The 15315-nt window shown below is 45.5% G+C and overlaps 1 protein-coding gene across 6 annotated transcripts in view; it reads right to left on the bottom strand.

Annotated features, from left to right (window-relative positions):
- BCL2L1 (BCL2 like 1) overlaps positions 1-7194 on the bottom strand; it is a 45004-nt gene extending 37810 nt beyond the window's left edge. The window contains exons 1-2 of one of the 6 annotated variants that reach the window (XM_081149921.1): positions 6933-7194; positions 4860-5553 (exon numbers count right to left, since the gene is read on the bottom strand). In XM_081149921.1, coding sequence (XP_081006047.1) covers positions 4860-5423 — 564 coding nt within the window. In that variant the 5' untranslated portion in view covers positions 5424-5553; positions 6933-7194. Of the gene's footprint in view, positions 1-4859; positions 5554-5812; positions 6765-6932 lie in introns of those variants that run through there. The other 5 variants (XM_081149918.1, XM_081149920.1, XM_081149922.1 and 2 more) reach the window with 5 other exon arrangements.
- Between the last annotated feature and the right edge of the window lie 8121 nt (positions 7195-15315).

Genomic DNA, 15315 nt, shown 5'->3' with positions numbered 1-15315 from the left:
TGGCATACAGCAGGAGCTCGCTAAATTCTGTTTGAATCAATGAATAAATTATTAGGTAAAGGGCAATTCCCATTACTATTATTCTGGTTTAATATGTCTGTTTCTTTGGAAATTTAATGGGCATCTCTTTTACTAGGTACCTGTTATGCCTAAGACCTCTGTTCAGTGCTGAGAAAATAAGTATGGACAAACAAGTGTTTACCTGGACACTCAGGAAGCTTCTAAACCTGACAGAGACATGGTAGTTTTAGAAATGCCTTATTTACACTAACTTAAACTCTACCACTGTACTGTACTGATACAAAAGGCTCAGCCCCTCTTCCTTCAGAAACTTGAAACCAGTGATCATATTCTCCTGGGTCTTCCCTTCCCCAGGCTAAACAAAAAGACCCAGGGGGATTGTGTGACTCGGGTCTGCCAACTGGGAATGGGGAGGATAGGCTGTCAGCTGGAGGAACAGGAGAGAAGCAGAACCAGGAGCAGAGTGACACCTTCAAAGAAAAAAGAGGGAGTCCTTAGGGAGGACTCCATGGAATGAGGTTGGAGGTTGGGGATGGGGACAAGACACTGCTAATTAACGCAGAAGGAGATTATGTTGCGGTAGAAGAGCAGCTCACTGGGAATTACCCCTAAACCTATCAAGGCTAAACCCAGAAAAAAAACAGTTGCTGAAAGAAAGCCCATGATGAAAGGCTGGGGGCGTCTGGAAAAAAACAGGGAGGCAGGGCATAGAAGAGGACACTCAAGCCCACCGGCCTCAAGACAGTACCTGTTTGGGAAGAGAGAGCTAACAATTGCTGCTTCCTGCAGCCCAAGCAAATCTGGTGACTGCCCACACAAAAGTCAAGAAAACCCTCTGGGTTCCGTTGGGGCTCCCTGAAAAAATACCTGGTAATTTTCTACCAGAAGCTGAAGGGCTCCATAGGGCTACCGGGGAAATTTGTCCTAGGAAGTCTGGAAAATCCTATGATGTGACAGGGTTTTAATAGCAACCTCAAATGTACATCTAGAAGAACTGAGTGCTTTGAGGGGGAGCCCTGAAACACTTCTATCTCACTTTGGAACCTGAATGAAATTACTAAAAATTTCCACGTTTGGGGTTTCTAATGGGGTTTCCCCAAAAAAACCACAGAGCTGCCAACAGCTGCTGAGATCTGCAAAGGTCGCTGAGGTATTTGCGCTATATATGCCGAAGAAGCCAGACCAGGCAAGAAGAAATGTACAGAAAGTAGAAGACCACAGAGCCATGCAGACTGGAAAAGGCCAAATTATGTTTTCTCCCCCACACGCTGTTCACTGCTCTCAACAATGGTGCTTCCATCTAGCTATGGGGTTTTGCAAGGATAGCAATCCCAAAATGTCCTGGCCTACCAGGGGTCCTCGCCCCACAACTGTCCACATTCCCACTGGAAAGCCCCAGAAACACTCTGTCCCTCCAAGGAAGATCACATCATATACCATTCTGGGTGAATCTCAGAGGCTGACTTTGTTTCTTTAGAAATTCTGAGGGCAAAGTTCAGTCTTCTGAGGCAGGTAGTCTATTCATTAAAAGGGATGCTTCCACCCTACAACTAAGGCCCAGGAAGGGCCTTTGTTCTATTCTTTACTAGAGTCAAGCTATGGCAGGTGGCTATCATTATTCCATTTTACAGGTGGGAGAGATGGATGAACAAGAGACAAACAGGTTCAGCATCTTGCCAGGTGACCCCAGGCAAGCGGTGGTGTGGCTCTGAGTCTGGAATTCCAGTCCTTGGAGTATCCCCTGCAATTAAGTAGACATACCTGGAGCAGGCCACCTTCTCCCCACGTGCATGATTCTTATCTACTGGTAAGGCCTGAGAGGACCTTAACAATGAAAAAATTAACAAGAAACCCACTCTGACTGGGCAAACCCCTGATACCCATTTGAGTTTTACCAGTGCCAGAATCTGAGGCTACATACACATCTTTGGGAACCTGCTACTGCCAATAAAGATACAGGTACTGTTCTTCCTGCAGCTATCTAAACAATGCCAGGATCACAGACCAGAATGAGCACCTCCACAGGCATGTTTTACTTGGCCCAACAGCATCTCTGGATTTCTGTGCTAGTATGCTGGGGTCACTTTATTACTCCTTGGAGAACCCGATATGGATGGAAAGAGTTTAGACTTTGTAATCAGGCCAACCTACATGTAATTTCTCATTCAGTCACTTAACTGGCTGTAGGAAACCTGGGGCCAGTCACTTAGCTTCACAGGTAAACTGGGAATAAACCTACCTACATTGGAAGGGTATTGTGTGGAATATAGAAAATAGCATGTCATTTCCATGAGGAAAGGTACCATGTCTGCCTTATGGCCAGCACCTAAAAGTGCATGCTTCAGAGTAGATACTCAATAAATTTTAGTTGCATAAGTAAAAGACCTAAGACAATGCCATGAATATAAGATGTACTCCATAAAGGCACATTTCCTTTACTTTTCCTGTAGGGATGTTAAATTTAGAGAATACCCAAGGATGGAATGACCCATAACTCCTACAGTCATGGATCCCCCAGCCACATCCTCCAGGAAGGTTATGAGATGCCACTGCAGTAGCCAGTCTATGCAGCTCAAACCAAATGGTAACTGAGAGGGAAGTAGGCAGATACCTTCTACCCAAAGGATCCTGAGTCAATACCTTCTGGCCTCAGGGAAAATGCATGCCCAGAAACAGTTCTGATATAACTGGTTCATCTGCATACATCCCCTCTGTTCACCAAGAGGAAGAAGTATATGGTATGTTGTTCAACGGGCTCTGATAATTCTTGAGCAAAGAGATAAAATGGAATTTCAATCCAGTGGCTGTCTAATGAACTTGCCTAGTGCTGCTGTGTCTAAAACCTCTTTTCACGTGCAACACTGGGTGACTGGCAATTCTCTGGCCCAGGTAGCCCTCTGCAGAGGCTAGCTGGCAGACCAGGCAACTCTCCTAGATTGCCTTTTGTTAATAGCTGGCAACAACTCACCAGTTATTAGGACCACTGGCCAAAGACAAAAGTCATGCAAAGTAGGTAAATGGTCCAAATCTCAACCAGGAGATGCCTCAGAGGGTGTGTCTGAAGCACTGGAATCCTGTCCCTCCTGTAATCAGCTGAACAAATATTTGCCCCCAAAGAGAATCAAAGCAGGAGGGAATGAGAGGTCATTGAACAAACCAACAGGAACTATTTAATCATTTATCTCCCCAGGGAGTTCATTTACAGAAAGGCTTTCAAGTCTGGTTAGCCTTAGCTCAAGAGAGCCCTCTACCTTTACCTCCCCCAACCCCACCGCAGTCATCTGACCTCTACTGACTTGATCCCTTTGCCTCATACAAGAGCTGGCTGGGGAAAGAGTTGATGAAGTTGCAAAGAAATGGGAAATAGGACAGGGGGTGGGGTTCCAGGGCAAATCAGAGGCCTGTGCTCAGTGGTAAACTGAAGTGCCTGCCACGCCCTAGGCCCAGCCTATGGATAATTGCATTCTTGACATTCCTGAGTCCACGGTGCATGCATGGCCCCTTCCACCTCAGTTCCTTCAATAGATGATTTATTTTCCACAGCCTGCTCAGTTTTAGGGGTATTCTGAGGGGACAGAATACCTCTCATAAGCCCTCACCTCCCCTAGGCAGGGAGACAGCAAGGAAATATAACTGAGGTCACTGTAGAACAGCAAAAACTGCCTACAATGACCATGGGTACAGAATCTCTTACCACTATCTCATCCTGACTTGGTGACAGGCAAAAGAATTCTCTCTCCCTGGGAAAGCAATGAGGCATGACTCCTGGGCCCAGAAAGTGTATCTGGGACCAAGAACAACTATTACAGCAAACTTGTTGGTGTCAGTCACTGGGCTCACATTAGCTCCAAGATTTACAATATCCTGCAAGGCAAGGAGGGCTTGCCACATTTTTTTAGTGGAAGAAACTGAGGCTCGAGGTAAACTGGTCTGTCCAAGGTCACACAGCTAGTTAAATGACAGTGCTGGGATTCACACCCATGTCAGTTTGATTCTGAAGTCAGTCACTGAATCTCAATGTCCCATAGAGCCCCACAGATTTGGTTCTTGCTTTGCAAGCAAACAGTGCTCAGTGAAGAGGCCCCAGGGCCCTGGCCGGAAAGCAACAGGCAGAACAGCTGGAGCTCCCCAACCGACCCTAGGCAGTGAGGTACAAAGTCCAGGCTTAATGTGTGACACAGCAAGAGCTCAGCAAACAGGCCAACCATGCAGAAAGTTGCACACTTCAGAGCAAATGAACATATGGGTGCAGCACAAACACAACTGGCCACTGCCCTAAAGTCAGACAATCCTTAGCCATCAAGCCAGTGGGAACTCCTGCCTGGCTGTGCCCTTTTCTGAGAGGAGAATATCAGGTATGCAAACTCTGAAATAAAGAGAATTTGACGTGGGGGAGAGAAGCCCAGGACAGATATCCCTGGGGAAGTAAGAATGGAGGGGCTTAGGGGTCACTGATACTCACTATCTTCTCCGGGCATTATATTCATCACTGCTTTGCGTGGTGAGCCATTATGTCAGGGTGAGGGAAACACTGGACTAACTTCCCACTCTCAAATGAACACACAGGCTATGTTTTCCTCCACTGAGAAACTGGAACACAAGTTTGAAAGAGTGGGGTCATAAGGGTGACCAGAATGAAAGATGCCTGGTATTTCAAGAACTAGGTCATCTGTACTTTAGAAGTTAACTTTTTGCGGTGCAGAGGCCCAGTCATGTCTCCTTAAAGAACATGTCCAGTAACCATCCAGCAGAACAGAAAGAGGTATGGGAAAAGGCTGTTGAGAACCTCTCTGACCAGAGGCCAAGGAAAAGGGACACACAAGGGGCATGGTCCTTACCCAGCCGCCGTTCTCCTGGATCCAAGGCTCTAGGTGGTCATTCAGGTAAGTGGCCATCCAAGTTGCGATCCGACTCACCAATACCTGCATCTCCTTGTCTACGCTTTCCACGCATAGTGCCCCGCCGAAGGAGAAAAAGGCCACAATGCGACCCCAGTTCACCCCATCCCGGAAGAGTTCATTGACTACTTGCTCAAAGCTCTGATATGCTGTCCCTGGGGTGATGTGGAGCTGAGACGTCAGGTCACTGAATGCCCGCCGATACCTCAGTTCAAACTCATCGCCCGCCTCCCTCAGAGCTTGCTTCACCGCTGCCATGGGGATCACCTCCCGGGCATCCAAGCTACTGCTGTGGCCAGTGGCTCCATTCACAGCGGGGCTGTCCACCAGGTGCCAGGACGGGTTGCCATTGACGGCACTGGGGGTCTCCATCTCCGATTCAGTCCCTTCTGGGACCTCAGTTCTGTTCTCTTCCACATCACTAAACTGACTCCAGCTGTATCCTTTCTGGGAAAGCTTGTAGGAGAGAAAGTCAACCACCAGCTCCCGGTTGCTCTGAGACATTTTTATAACAGGGATGGGCTCCACCAGTCCATTGTCCAAAACACCTGATCACTCACTGAGTCTGGTCTCTCCTTAGTGGCTGTCTTCTGAGATCCAAAGCCAAGATAAGGTTCTGAAGGGAGAGAAAGAGCTTCAGGAAAAAAGAAATTAATATGCAAGCCATTTAACCTATAACATCACATTCCGCCTCCAGATACCAGAACTGTTTTCTTTGTGGCTCTTATGAAGGTCTGGGTCTAGCTTCCCAGGGACTTCAATGAAGTCAAATTGAAAGCACCAGTGGGCTCTGAACCATCACACCGGCCTTTTTTTTTCTTTTTTTCTTTCCCCCAGCCACCCCCTTTTCTCCGAACCTGTCTGCCCTCCATCCCCACCCCCGCTCCACCTACATTCAAATCCGTCTCAGGCAAAGGCAGGCAGGTGCAGCCCCCGGAAGATCTTTTGTACCATAGGTCGGGAGAGGAGGTGGCAGCCGGGATGCCGGTAACTCCACCGGCCTCTTGGCGGCTAGCAAAAAAACCAGCTCCGGCTGGAGGGATCATGCGACCCAGCCGGCTGGGAGCCCAGAGGGCGACACAGGAATTACGACGCTCAGGAACCGGCCACCTCGCTTGCTTCCTCCTCCATCGCCCAGAATGAGGGCGGCCTCCTGCCACCCGGGAGCCCAGCCCCTACGCTCTTGCAAGCTCCTTGGCTCTCCCTCCGCCTCCTACTGGGAGCCAGGAGAATTCTCCCAGAGGTGGCTGGTGTGGGCTTTAGGGGGTTTTGGGGGGTTTTTCGGTCGTTTTTTTCTATTTAAGTACCGGCCCAGGGTGAGGCTTCCGAAACCCTGAAAGGATTTCTCAATGGGGCTCAAGGTTTCGATGAGGGACAGAGGGAAGGGGAAACTGCCTCGGATCTGAGGTCTGACTTCGGAAAGGCCATTCCCGGGCCTTTCCGGAAGGCTGAAGGCCGGGGACCCCCCAGAAACGTCGCTGGTGTTCTCTGAATTCCCCAAAGGCCCTGGACGCGGCGATGGCGGTAGGGGATTGCCGGGTCCTCCATTTCCCGCACGGACACAATGGCCGCCGGCGCCCTGCACAAAGACGGGGTGAGGGTGAGGCTCCTGGCCTCTCCTTCGGTCAGGGAGAAGGGTCGAGACCTGCTCGAGGACCCTCCCAGCCGAGACCACGTTTTCCTGGAGCCAGGCCCCGGGCGGCTTCCTAGCGCCCCCGGGAGGGCTTGGGGGCTGGGGGGGGGCTGCACCTCTCCGGAGCCCGGCGTGGGTGGGCTGCGGCCTCGCGGCTTCTCCCGCGCCCAGGGCCGGGTACCCGCCTGGCCACCGCCCCGTTGCTAGGCAACCGCTCTCCCTCAGGGGCGCCCCCTAGACCTTTCTGGGAGGAGGGGTCTCGCCCCCGGCGGCCCGCCCCGGCGTAACCAATCAGAGAGCCCAGTCGGCACGGAAGCGGGACGGCGAGGGCTCCCATTGGGCGTAGCGCCTGCCACGCATAGGGGAGGCGGTGCTCCTACCTGCGAGCCCCGCGAGCCGTGGGGGGCCACATCCCCCCCCTTCCTCGTCAGGTCGTTTCCAGATTCTAGGGCTCTTCGCTGCCGAGTTCGGCGCCGCTGACTCGGGCCGGCCTACCTGGCTGACGGCTCTCTCTGTCTCTTCCGAACGAGCCGGCCTCAGTTTCCCCTGAAGAGACCGGGGGAACTTGCAAGCCCAGTCACTTCCGGTGCCGCGCAGCGCGCGCGAGCCCGAGACGGAAAGATAGAGCGCGCCTCGAGGACTGGCGTCAAGACCTGGGAGAAAGCGCCCTCTTGCGGAATATCTAGGGAACCCGGAGACGCAAAAAAAATTTTAAAAATCAACGTTTATGTTCACATTTCCATTCGTTCATTCACTTAGTCCGTCATCAGCTTATATCTCGGAAAAGCATTTCGTTGTGGCTAAGAACATTGTGTTTAGGATTCCAACTCCATTTAGTCAAGTTACACAAGAGCCCTGTGCCTCAATTTTCTTAACTGCAGAATGGGTAAAAATCAAGCTCCATCACTGAGATACTGTGAGGATTAAAAGAGTTGATATCTGCCCTGGCCCCTGGTAGGTCAGTTGGTTGAATCATCGTCCTAATGCCCCAAGGTTAGGGATGGGATCCCCAGTCAGGCACACTCAAGGCTCAACCAGGGAATGCGTGAGTGGAACAACAAGTCAGTGTCTCTCTCTCTTAAATTTTTATTTATTTATTATTATTATTTTAAAACATATTTTTATTGATTTCAGAGAGAGGAAAGGAGGGGGAGAGAGAGAGATAGAAACATCAATGATGAGAGAGGCATTGATCGGCTGCCTAGCCCGCAACCGGGGTATGTGCCCTGACTGGGAATCGAACGGTGATCTCCTGGATCCTAGGTCCATGCTCAACCCCTGAGCCACGCCTGGCCGAGCGAAATTTTTTTTTTAAAGTTATTTGTAGAGCCCGTAGAACAGTGTATGACCCATAGTATATGCTGCATTAATTCATTCGTCAAATGCTTATTGTTTAGGTTGCTGAAGGTAGAATTGGGAACAAGAAAAGACAGGGTCCCTACTTTCATGGGGCCTTTTTAAACCCTTTAGATAAAGAGAGACAGTAAACAACTAAGAAAATATACAAACAAGGTAATTTCAAATAGTGACTAGTAAATCAGAATATTGTAATAAAGAGGGTGAAGAGAGAGGTGCTACTTTACACCCCGTGGTCAGGAATGGAAGCCCTGCCCTGGGGGGAAGAGGCATTTATTCAACGATTGTGCATGTAGGGCGGCTAGGGATGGCCTCTTTGAAGAGATGACATAGAACCCAAGACTTGAACTATGAGAAAATGCCAACCCGTAGGAAGAGCCTAGAGGATATTAATCTAGGCAAAGGGAGCAGCTTGGGCAAAATGCCCTGGGGGCAGCCCAGCCGGGCGTGGCTCCCCCTGGAGCAGCGACCCAGGATCCAGGAGATCGCAGTTCGATTCCAGTCAGGGCACAGGCCCCGGCTGTGGGCTCGACCCCCAGCAGGGGGCGTGCAGGAGGCAGCCCATCCACTCATCATTGATGTTTCTCTCTCTGTTTCCCTCTCCCTTCCTCTCTCTGAAATCAATAAAGATAAATTAAAAAAGAAAAGAAATGTCCTGGGGCAGGAAGGTTTTGGCATGTTCCAGAAGCTGAAGGAGAAGCAATGGCACTGGAAGGTAGTGAGCAAAGGCAAATGCGGTGTGAGAGGAGGTTGGAAAGGTGACCGTGGAAGTCGGTCAGGCTTGATTCTAAGCATTGAAGGGTGGTTTATTCTGTGTTAATTTAACTGATTAAAAATTAGGTATACAGGACAACGGAATGTTAAAAATACAAGAAAAAGCATCGAGTTAAGAAGTAAGTCTTCTTCTCACCCTGCTTTCCAATCCCCGGTTCCCCTCGTAGAGGGCCTCACTCTTATCACCTCTCTTCTACAGGCTTTCAAAGAAGGTCACTGTCTTCACAAGCAAGTTCATACGTATAAATGTTTTACACAGATGCTTCCGCGTCTTGCTTTTTTCGCTGAGCTCTACATTTTGGATCCGCCTCCATTTTTTAAGTCAACAACAACTTTATAAAGACATGCCATAATTTACTTGCCCGATCCCCTATTTTGGAACACTTAGGTAGTTTCCAATCTTCTTCTATCACAAATAATGCCATAACTTGTCCATTTGTTATTTTGCGTATGTGGGAGTTTATCTGTTAGGTAAATTCCTGGAAATGGGATTATCAGTAAATGAGTACATGGATTGTTTTTGTTTTGTTTTAATGGATTTGGGGAAGGTGCTCTCCAAAGCAGTGGGACCAGTTTGCCCACTCAATGAGTGTGCCTATCTCCTCACATCCTGAGCTACACAATGTGTTATCAAACCTTTTTATCCATGCCAATCAGATAGATGAAAACCCAGAGGCACTTTTATTTAGTTATTTTTTTAGTAAGGGTGAAGTTGAGCAATTTTTCGTATTTATGAATCTTTTTTTTTTTTTTTTTTTTTTTAGGAGAGCCTTGTTCTGGTGAATTCTTGGTTGATTCCATTTGCCCTTTTTTCAGTTGGTCTTTCTGTTGAACTTTTTTTCCTCATTGATTTATAGGAATTGTTATCCTTTCTACATATAAGTTGTAAATATTTTTCCAGTTAATTATTTATTACCATGGAGAAATTTTTATTTCAATTTATCGGTCTTTTCCTTTGTGGCTTCCAGGTTCTGTGTCATTCTTAGAAAGACTTTTTCTAGTTCAATATTATAAAAATAATTCTCTGTTCTAGTTTTTATATGGTTTCATATTTTATGTTTAAATGCTTGTTCTACCATAAATTCACTTTGGTGTACAGTGTGAGTCAGGCATCCAAATTTTTTTTTCAAATAACTACCCTGTTATCCTAATATTACCATCTTTTCCCAACTCATTTGAAATGTCTCCATTATCATAACCTGCATTCCCAAGTTTATTTGGGTCAATTTCTGAACTTCCCATTATGTTCCATGGAAGTGTTTTAAACCGGGGTAGGACATGATCTGCTTTTTTTTTTTTTTTTTTTTTTGAGAGAGAGAGTGGAAGGGAGGGAGGGAAAGAGGGGAGGAAAAGGGGAGCGAGGGAGAGAGAGAGAAAGAGGTCTAATGTAGGAGCCCATGGTGTGTTCTAGAAATAAGTTGGGATGGCTAAGAGGGGCAGAGTGGTAGAGGAGACTAAATGGAAATGTGTACCCAAGTGTGCAGGATACTAAATAGGCACCAGAGCAATCAGCCCAGCTTTTTAATCAGAAAGGACATGGAGAGATTTATATTTTAGAAAGAATGCTACGGTCTTTTGAGAAAGGAACTTTGCAATACTTATCAAGAGCCTTGCACAAAACTCTTGAAAGGTCATTAAGAAATGATCTTTGATTGGAATTGAATTTATTTTATTTTACTATTTTTAACCAAATAAATATTTATTGAGGGTCTTCTATGCATCAGGCATGACAGTGAAAGTGATTAGAATCTAATAAGTGAACGCAGACAAAGATTTATGTTTATGCAAGGTTATTTAAAACACCGGAAAGAAATTAAAACTGAGAACTTCTGCCCAGCCGGGTGCAGTTCCAGCAGTTGAGCATCAACCTAAGATCCAGGAGATTATGGTTCAATTCCTGGTCAGGGCCCATGCCTGGGTTTCGGGCTCCAGTTGGGGGCCTGCAGGAGGCAGCCCATCAATGACTCATCATTGATGTTTCTGTCTCTCTCTCTCTTCCTCTCCCTTTCTCTCTCTGAAATCAATAAAGATAAATTTAAAACAAACAAACAAAAAAACTGAGAACTTCATTAAACAGGATGATGGTTTAAATGGGTTAAGTTCACACATTAAAATTGTAATTGAGGAATATTTAATGGTGTGGGAAAATGCTCAAAACATAACACTTTGTAAAAAAAAAAAAGATTATGAAACTACACTGAGAATTATTCTAATTTATAAAAAAATGTACATTACATGCAAAATATAGAAGGAATTATACCAGAATGCAAAAAGGTGGTTATTGTCGGGTAATAAAATTATGGATGATTTCTTTGTTGTTGTTAATCCTCACCTGAGGATATTTTTTCCATTGCTTTTTCAGAGAGAGCGGAAGGGGGTAGAGAGAGAGAGAAACACCGATGTGAGAGAGACATATCAACTGGTTGCCTCCTGCACGCACCCCGACTCTGGGTGGGGAGCGAACGGGCAACTCAGGTACGTGCCCTTGATCAGGAATCGAACCTGCGACCATTTGCTGCGCAGGCCAACGCTGTAACCACTGAGCCAGGTGGGCCAGGGCATGGCTGATTTTTTTAATACTTTTCTGTATTATCTAAACATGACTGTATTTTTTGAATTGGAAAACACTATTTAAAAAGCTTGTTCACTGAAATTTAGATCATGAGAAAATGCTTATGGTAATGTTAAGTGAAAATAAAAGTATAGAAAATTAGATATGTAATATGACCTCAACTCTAAATAATGCCATGCATAGGAAAAAGCTGGGAAATCAATATGATAAAGACAAAAGAAAAACAGAGAAACCCCTTGCGCAGATGCTAAAGAGGGAGAGAACCAGAGTGGTCAATAAACCTGAAAAGATGCTCTACCTTGCTAGTTATCAAGGAAAATGCAAACTGGAACCTCAGTGAGATACCATTTCACACCCACTGGATTGGCAAAAATGAGAAAATCTGATCAAACCAAGTGTGGTTCAAGAATGTGGAATAACTTTGGAAAAAATTTTTATTGTTAACTAGTTAGAGTTGAAGATGCCCATGACCAATGACCCAGCAATTCTATTCTTTGATATATGTCCTAAAATAACTCTTGCGCCTATGCAAGACACAGGTATGAGAATGTTTATAGCCTCACGACTTGTAATAACAAAAATTGGGAAACTACCCAAGTTTCCATTATAGCAAAGTGGTTAAACAAATCGTGGTATATTTTTACACAGTAATATGATACAGTGAGAAACTAAGTGAATTTAGCTGCACAGAGCATGACAAGATCTCTGAAACACATTGCTTGAAAACACTGCAAGAAATAATGCAATATAATTTCACTTATATATCGTTTGAAAACAGGTAAAACTAATCAAAGTCCTGCTGAGGGTTTGCGGCCTCAAAGATCCCTGCCTCCGATATTCACACCCTTCTGTGGTTTCCTCACACATTGTACCAAAGTTGTTCTGTGTGACTGATAGCAAATGGCAGAGATGATAGCACAGTATGTCACTTTCAAGGCTAGGTCACCCCCCCATCACTCCCTGTGGATGAGCAGCCCTAGGGGCAGGCCCATGTGTGCTGAGGTTACAAAGCTTCCTAGCAGCAGTTGTGTGAGGATCCTCCTGCCCCGATCAAGCCCTCAGATGACAACAGCTGGCAGCTTGACTACAACTTTATTTGAGACTCAGAACCAGTCTAGTAAGCTGGATTCCTGACCCTCAGCAACTGTATGAGAGTAAATGTTTGTAATTTTTAAGCTGCTAAATTTGGGGATAATCTATTCTGCAGCAATAGATAACTACTACAGAGATACATGCGTATGTGGAAAATTATATATGTGTGTTTGTTTATACATTTTTATATTTCTCATTTTAAAAGTAATGCCTTTTGATTTGTGATATTTGGAAAATATTGGAAATAATAAAGAAGAAAGAAAAAAATAACTATAACCTAGACTTTAGAGGCAACATTTCCACTATTAACATTTTAATATATTTCCTTCCTATCTTTTAAAAATTGATTTTATTAGATATTGAGTAGCATATATACACACACACATATATGTAAAATGTATGAAAGGTTTAAAGAATAATGAGGTATAAATTCTGTGTACATATAGACAATTAAAAAAAAGTCTTTATTGATTTCAGAGAGAGGAAGGGAGAGGGAGAGAGATAGAAACATCAATAATGAGAGAGAGTATTGATGGGCTGCCTCCTGCACGCCCCCGACTGGGGATCGAGCCCACAACCTGGGCATGCGCCCTGACCAGGAATCCAACAGCGATCTCCTGGATCCTAGGTTCATGCTCAACCACTGAGCCACGCCTGGCTGGGCACAAGGGATCTTTTTGATGGCTGTCACCAAAGGCTCACACCAGCAACCTTCTCCAAGGAGTGTCCTTGGGTGATCACAGCGACCTTGCTTGGAGGTGTCTGACAGTTACATCGCTGCCCGAGCCAATTACCGGCTGGGGCTGTTCTCCATGGGGTAGGAGGCCTCCCCAGAGCTAGAAGGCAGATCCAGATTTCTGGCCTGGTCAGATGGTAGAGGGAGTGACAGACACAGAGCGAAGGAACAGATTTGAAAAAGGCAGGAGCAGAAGTTCTTTCTCTCTCACTGTTTAAAAATAGAGCCTGAAGAACCCAAATAACTTTCTATCCACTGGCTCCTCCTCTCTCCTTTGCTGACTTCTCTCCCCTACCAGATTTCCATTATAAAAAAACAATAAATTCAAATTACACAAATAACACAGGGCTACATTCCTTTTTTAAAAAAGTTAAAAGATAAAGCTCAAATTATCTATCTTCTTTTGTCCACCAGTCCAGTTTAGTTCTGCCCTCTGAAGTTCCCACACTTGTCAGTTTGCTGTGCATTCTTCCATAACTTTCTCTCTCTATATACATTCATGTTAGGAGAGGCAGTAGAGAAAAATAGTTAGGGGTTTGGTCTCTAGAACTGGCTTTCTTGGGTTCAAATCTTGGCTGTGTCACATACAAATTGTGTGACTGTGGAGACGTTATCTAATCTCTCTGGGCCTCAATTTCCTCAATCTATAAAATGGGAATGATAACACTACCTACTTCATAGGGTTATTGTGAAGATAAAATGAATTAATATGTAAAGTGCTTCAAACAGTGCCTGACGTATGACAAGTGCCGCAAGAATTTTTAAAACATGCAATACCTGATTATTTAGTCAGGGGCACTGACTTCTTTCCCCTTAGACTGTCAAATAAAAAAAATGACAATAGCCAATACAACAATAGTTGTCTGTGTGAATGAGTAAAAATTATACCTATTTTTTTGTCAGATTGGCCAAAAATATATATATTTTTTGGTGTGCTGCAGAGTTTTAATAATTAGTTTATGTGTACCATGGGATGGGAAAGGTTGAAAATTTCTGATTTATATCAATCAGCAATTTGTTTTTTAACTCAAAAATGTGTCTCAAAGATACTTTCCTATTAGTCCAGATGTATGGAACTCTTTTTGAACAGATGCTTAGCTTAGTACTTCATTCTGTAGATAAGTTATTGAAACAAACCCCTATATATGGACATTTAGGAGGTTCCCAGTTTCTCACAACTACAGTGCAACAGTCTACTAATTGATTTCCCTATTTCCACTCTTGTTCCCCTTTCTTCTGTTTTCAGTACAGCAGCCAGAGTTATTTCATTAAAAGCAGAGAGTAAATCAATGCTCAAAACCCTCCCAGGACTCCCACCTCATTCAGAGTAAAAATCAGAGTCCTGGTCTACATCATGCTCCAGAATATCTCTGGCCGCATCTCCTGCAGTCTCCTCCTTGACCGTGTGACCCAGCCACCCTGACTTCCTAGCTATTTCTAAACCACGCCTGCTAGGCTCTGCCTTTGCACTTGCTGTTCCCTGTGCCTGGAACGCTCTTTCTTCAGCTATCTGCATGACTCACCCCTTCACCTTCTTCAGCCCTTTGCCCGGATGTCCTGCCCTGCCCTGTGAAAATTGCAAAACTCTTTTACAGAAATAAGGCCCAAACTGTGATGGCTAAAACTGGATGGGTCAGATGTGTCTGTGCTTCCTTCCAACTCTAAAAGTCAGCTTTGGTGATTTCAGACCTCGAAGTCTCCCATTCGTGAAGAATGGGAACTTGAGACAGACTAGAATGTTATCGATGCAGAAGGAATGACAAGAGAGGAATCCCTTGGCCCAGGCTTACCTCTTGTTAATTTGGAAGGACTTGGGAAGTTCTTGCCCATATCCTGGCCTCCTGGCATTGCCTCAGTCCCTCACTCACTGACTCACTGAGCACCTTCTGCCTAGTGGGCTCTGGACACAATACAGGTCTGATGCCCTCTAACTCCTAATACAAAGCAAGCTGTCTCTACCTCCACCCTCATCCCAGGCCTGGCTTCTCTGTGGTCCTGCAAGTACCTGGAGCTCTATTGATGTGTCTGCTGAAAGTGGGCAGTCACAGCCCAGACAGACCTTACCCTCCCTTCGTCTCTATCCAGTCCCTCCCTTCTCTTATCGTCATCCATCCTTTGGGTCCTGGGAGCAAATGACTTCGTATTTATCACCTTCTAAGACACCACATCATTTATTTATTTATTTATTTATTTATTTATTTACCTTATTTAGTGTCTGTCTTTGTCACTAGAA

The sequence above is a fragment of the Miniopterus schreibersii genome (genome assembly GCF_964146895.1).
Source record: "Miniopterus schreibersii genome assembly, chromosome: 10".
In the NCBI taxonomy this organism is placed as follows: Eukaryota; Metazoa; Chordata; class Mammalia; order Chiroptera; family Miniopteridae; genus Miniopterus; species Miniopterus schreibersii.
The sequence above is the reverse complement of the archived record's forward strand: the minus strand, read 5'-3'. Positions and strand labels throughout refer to the sequence as shown.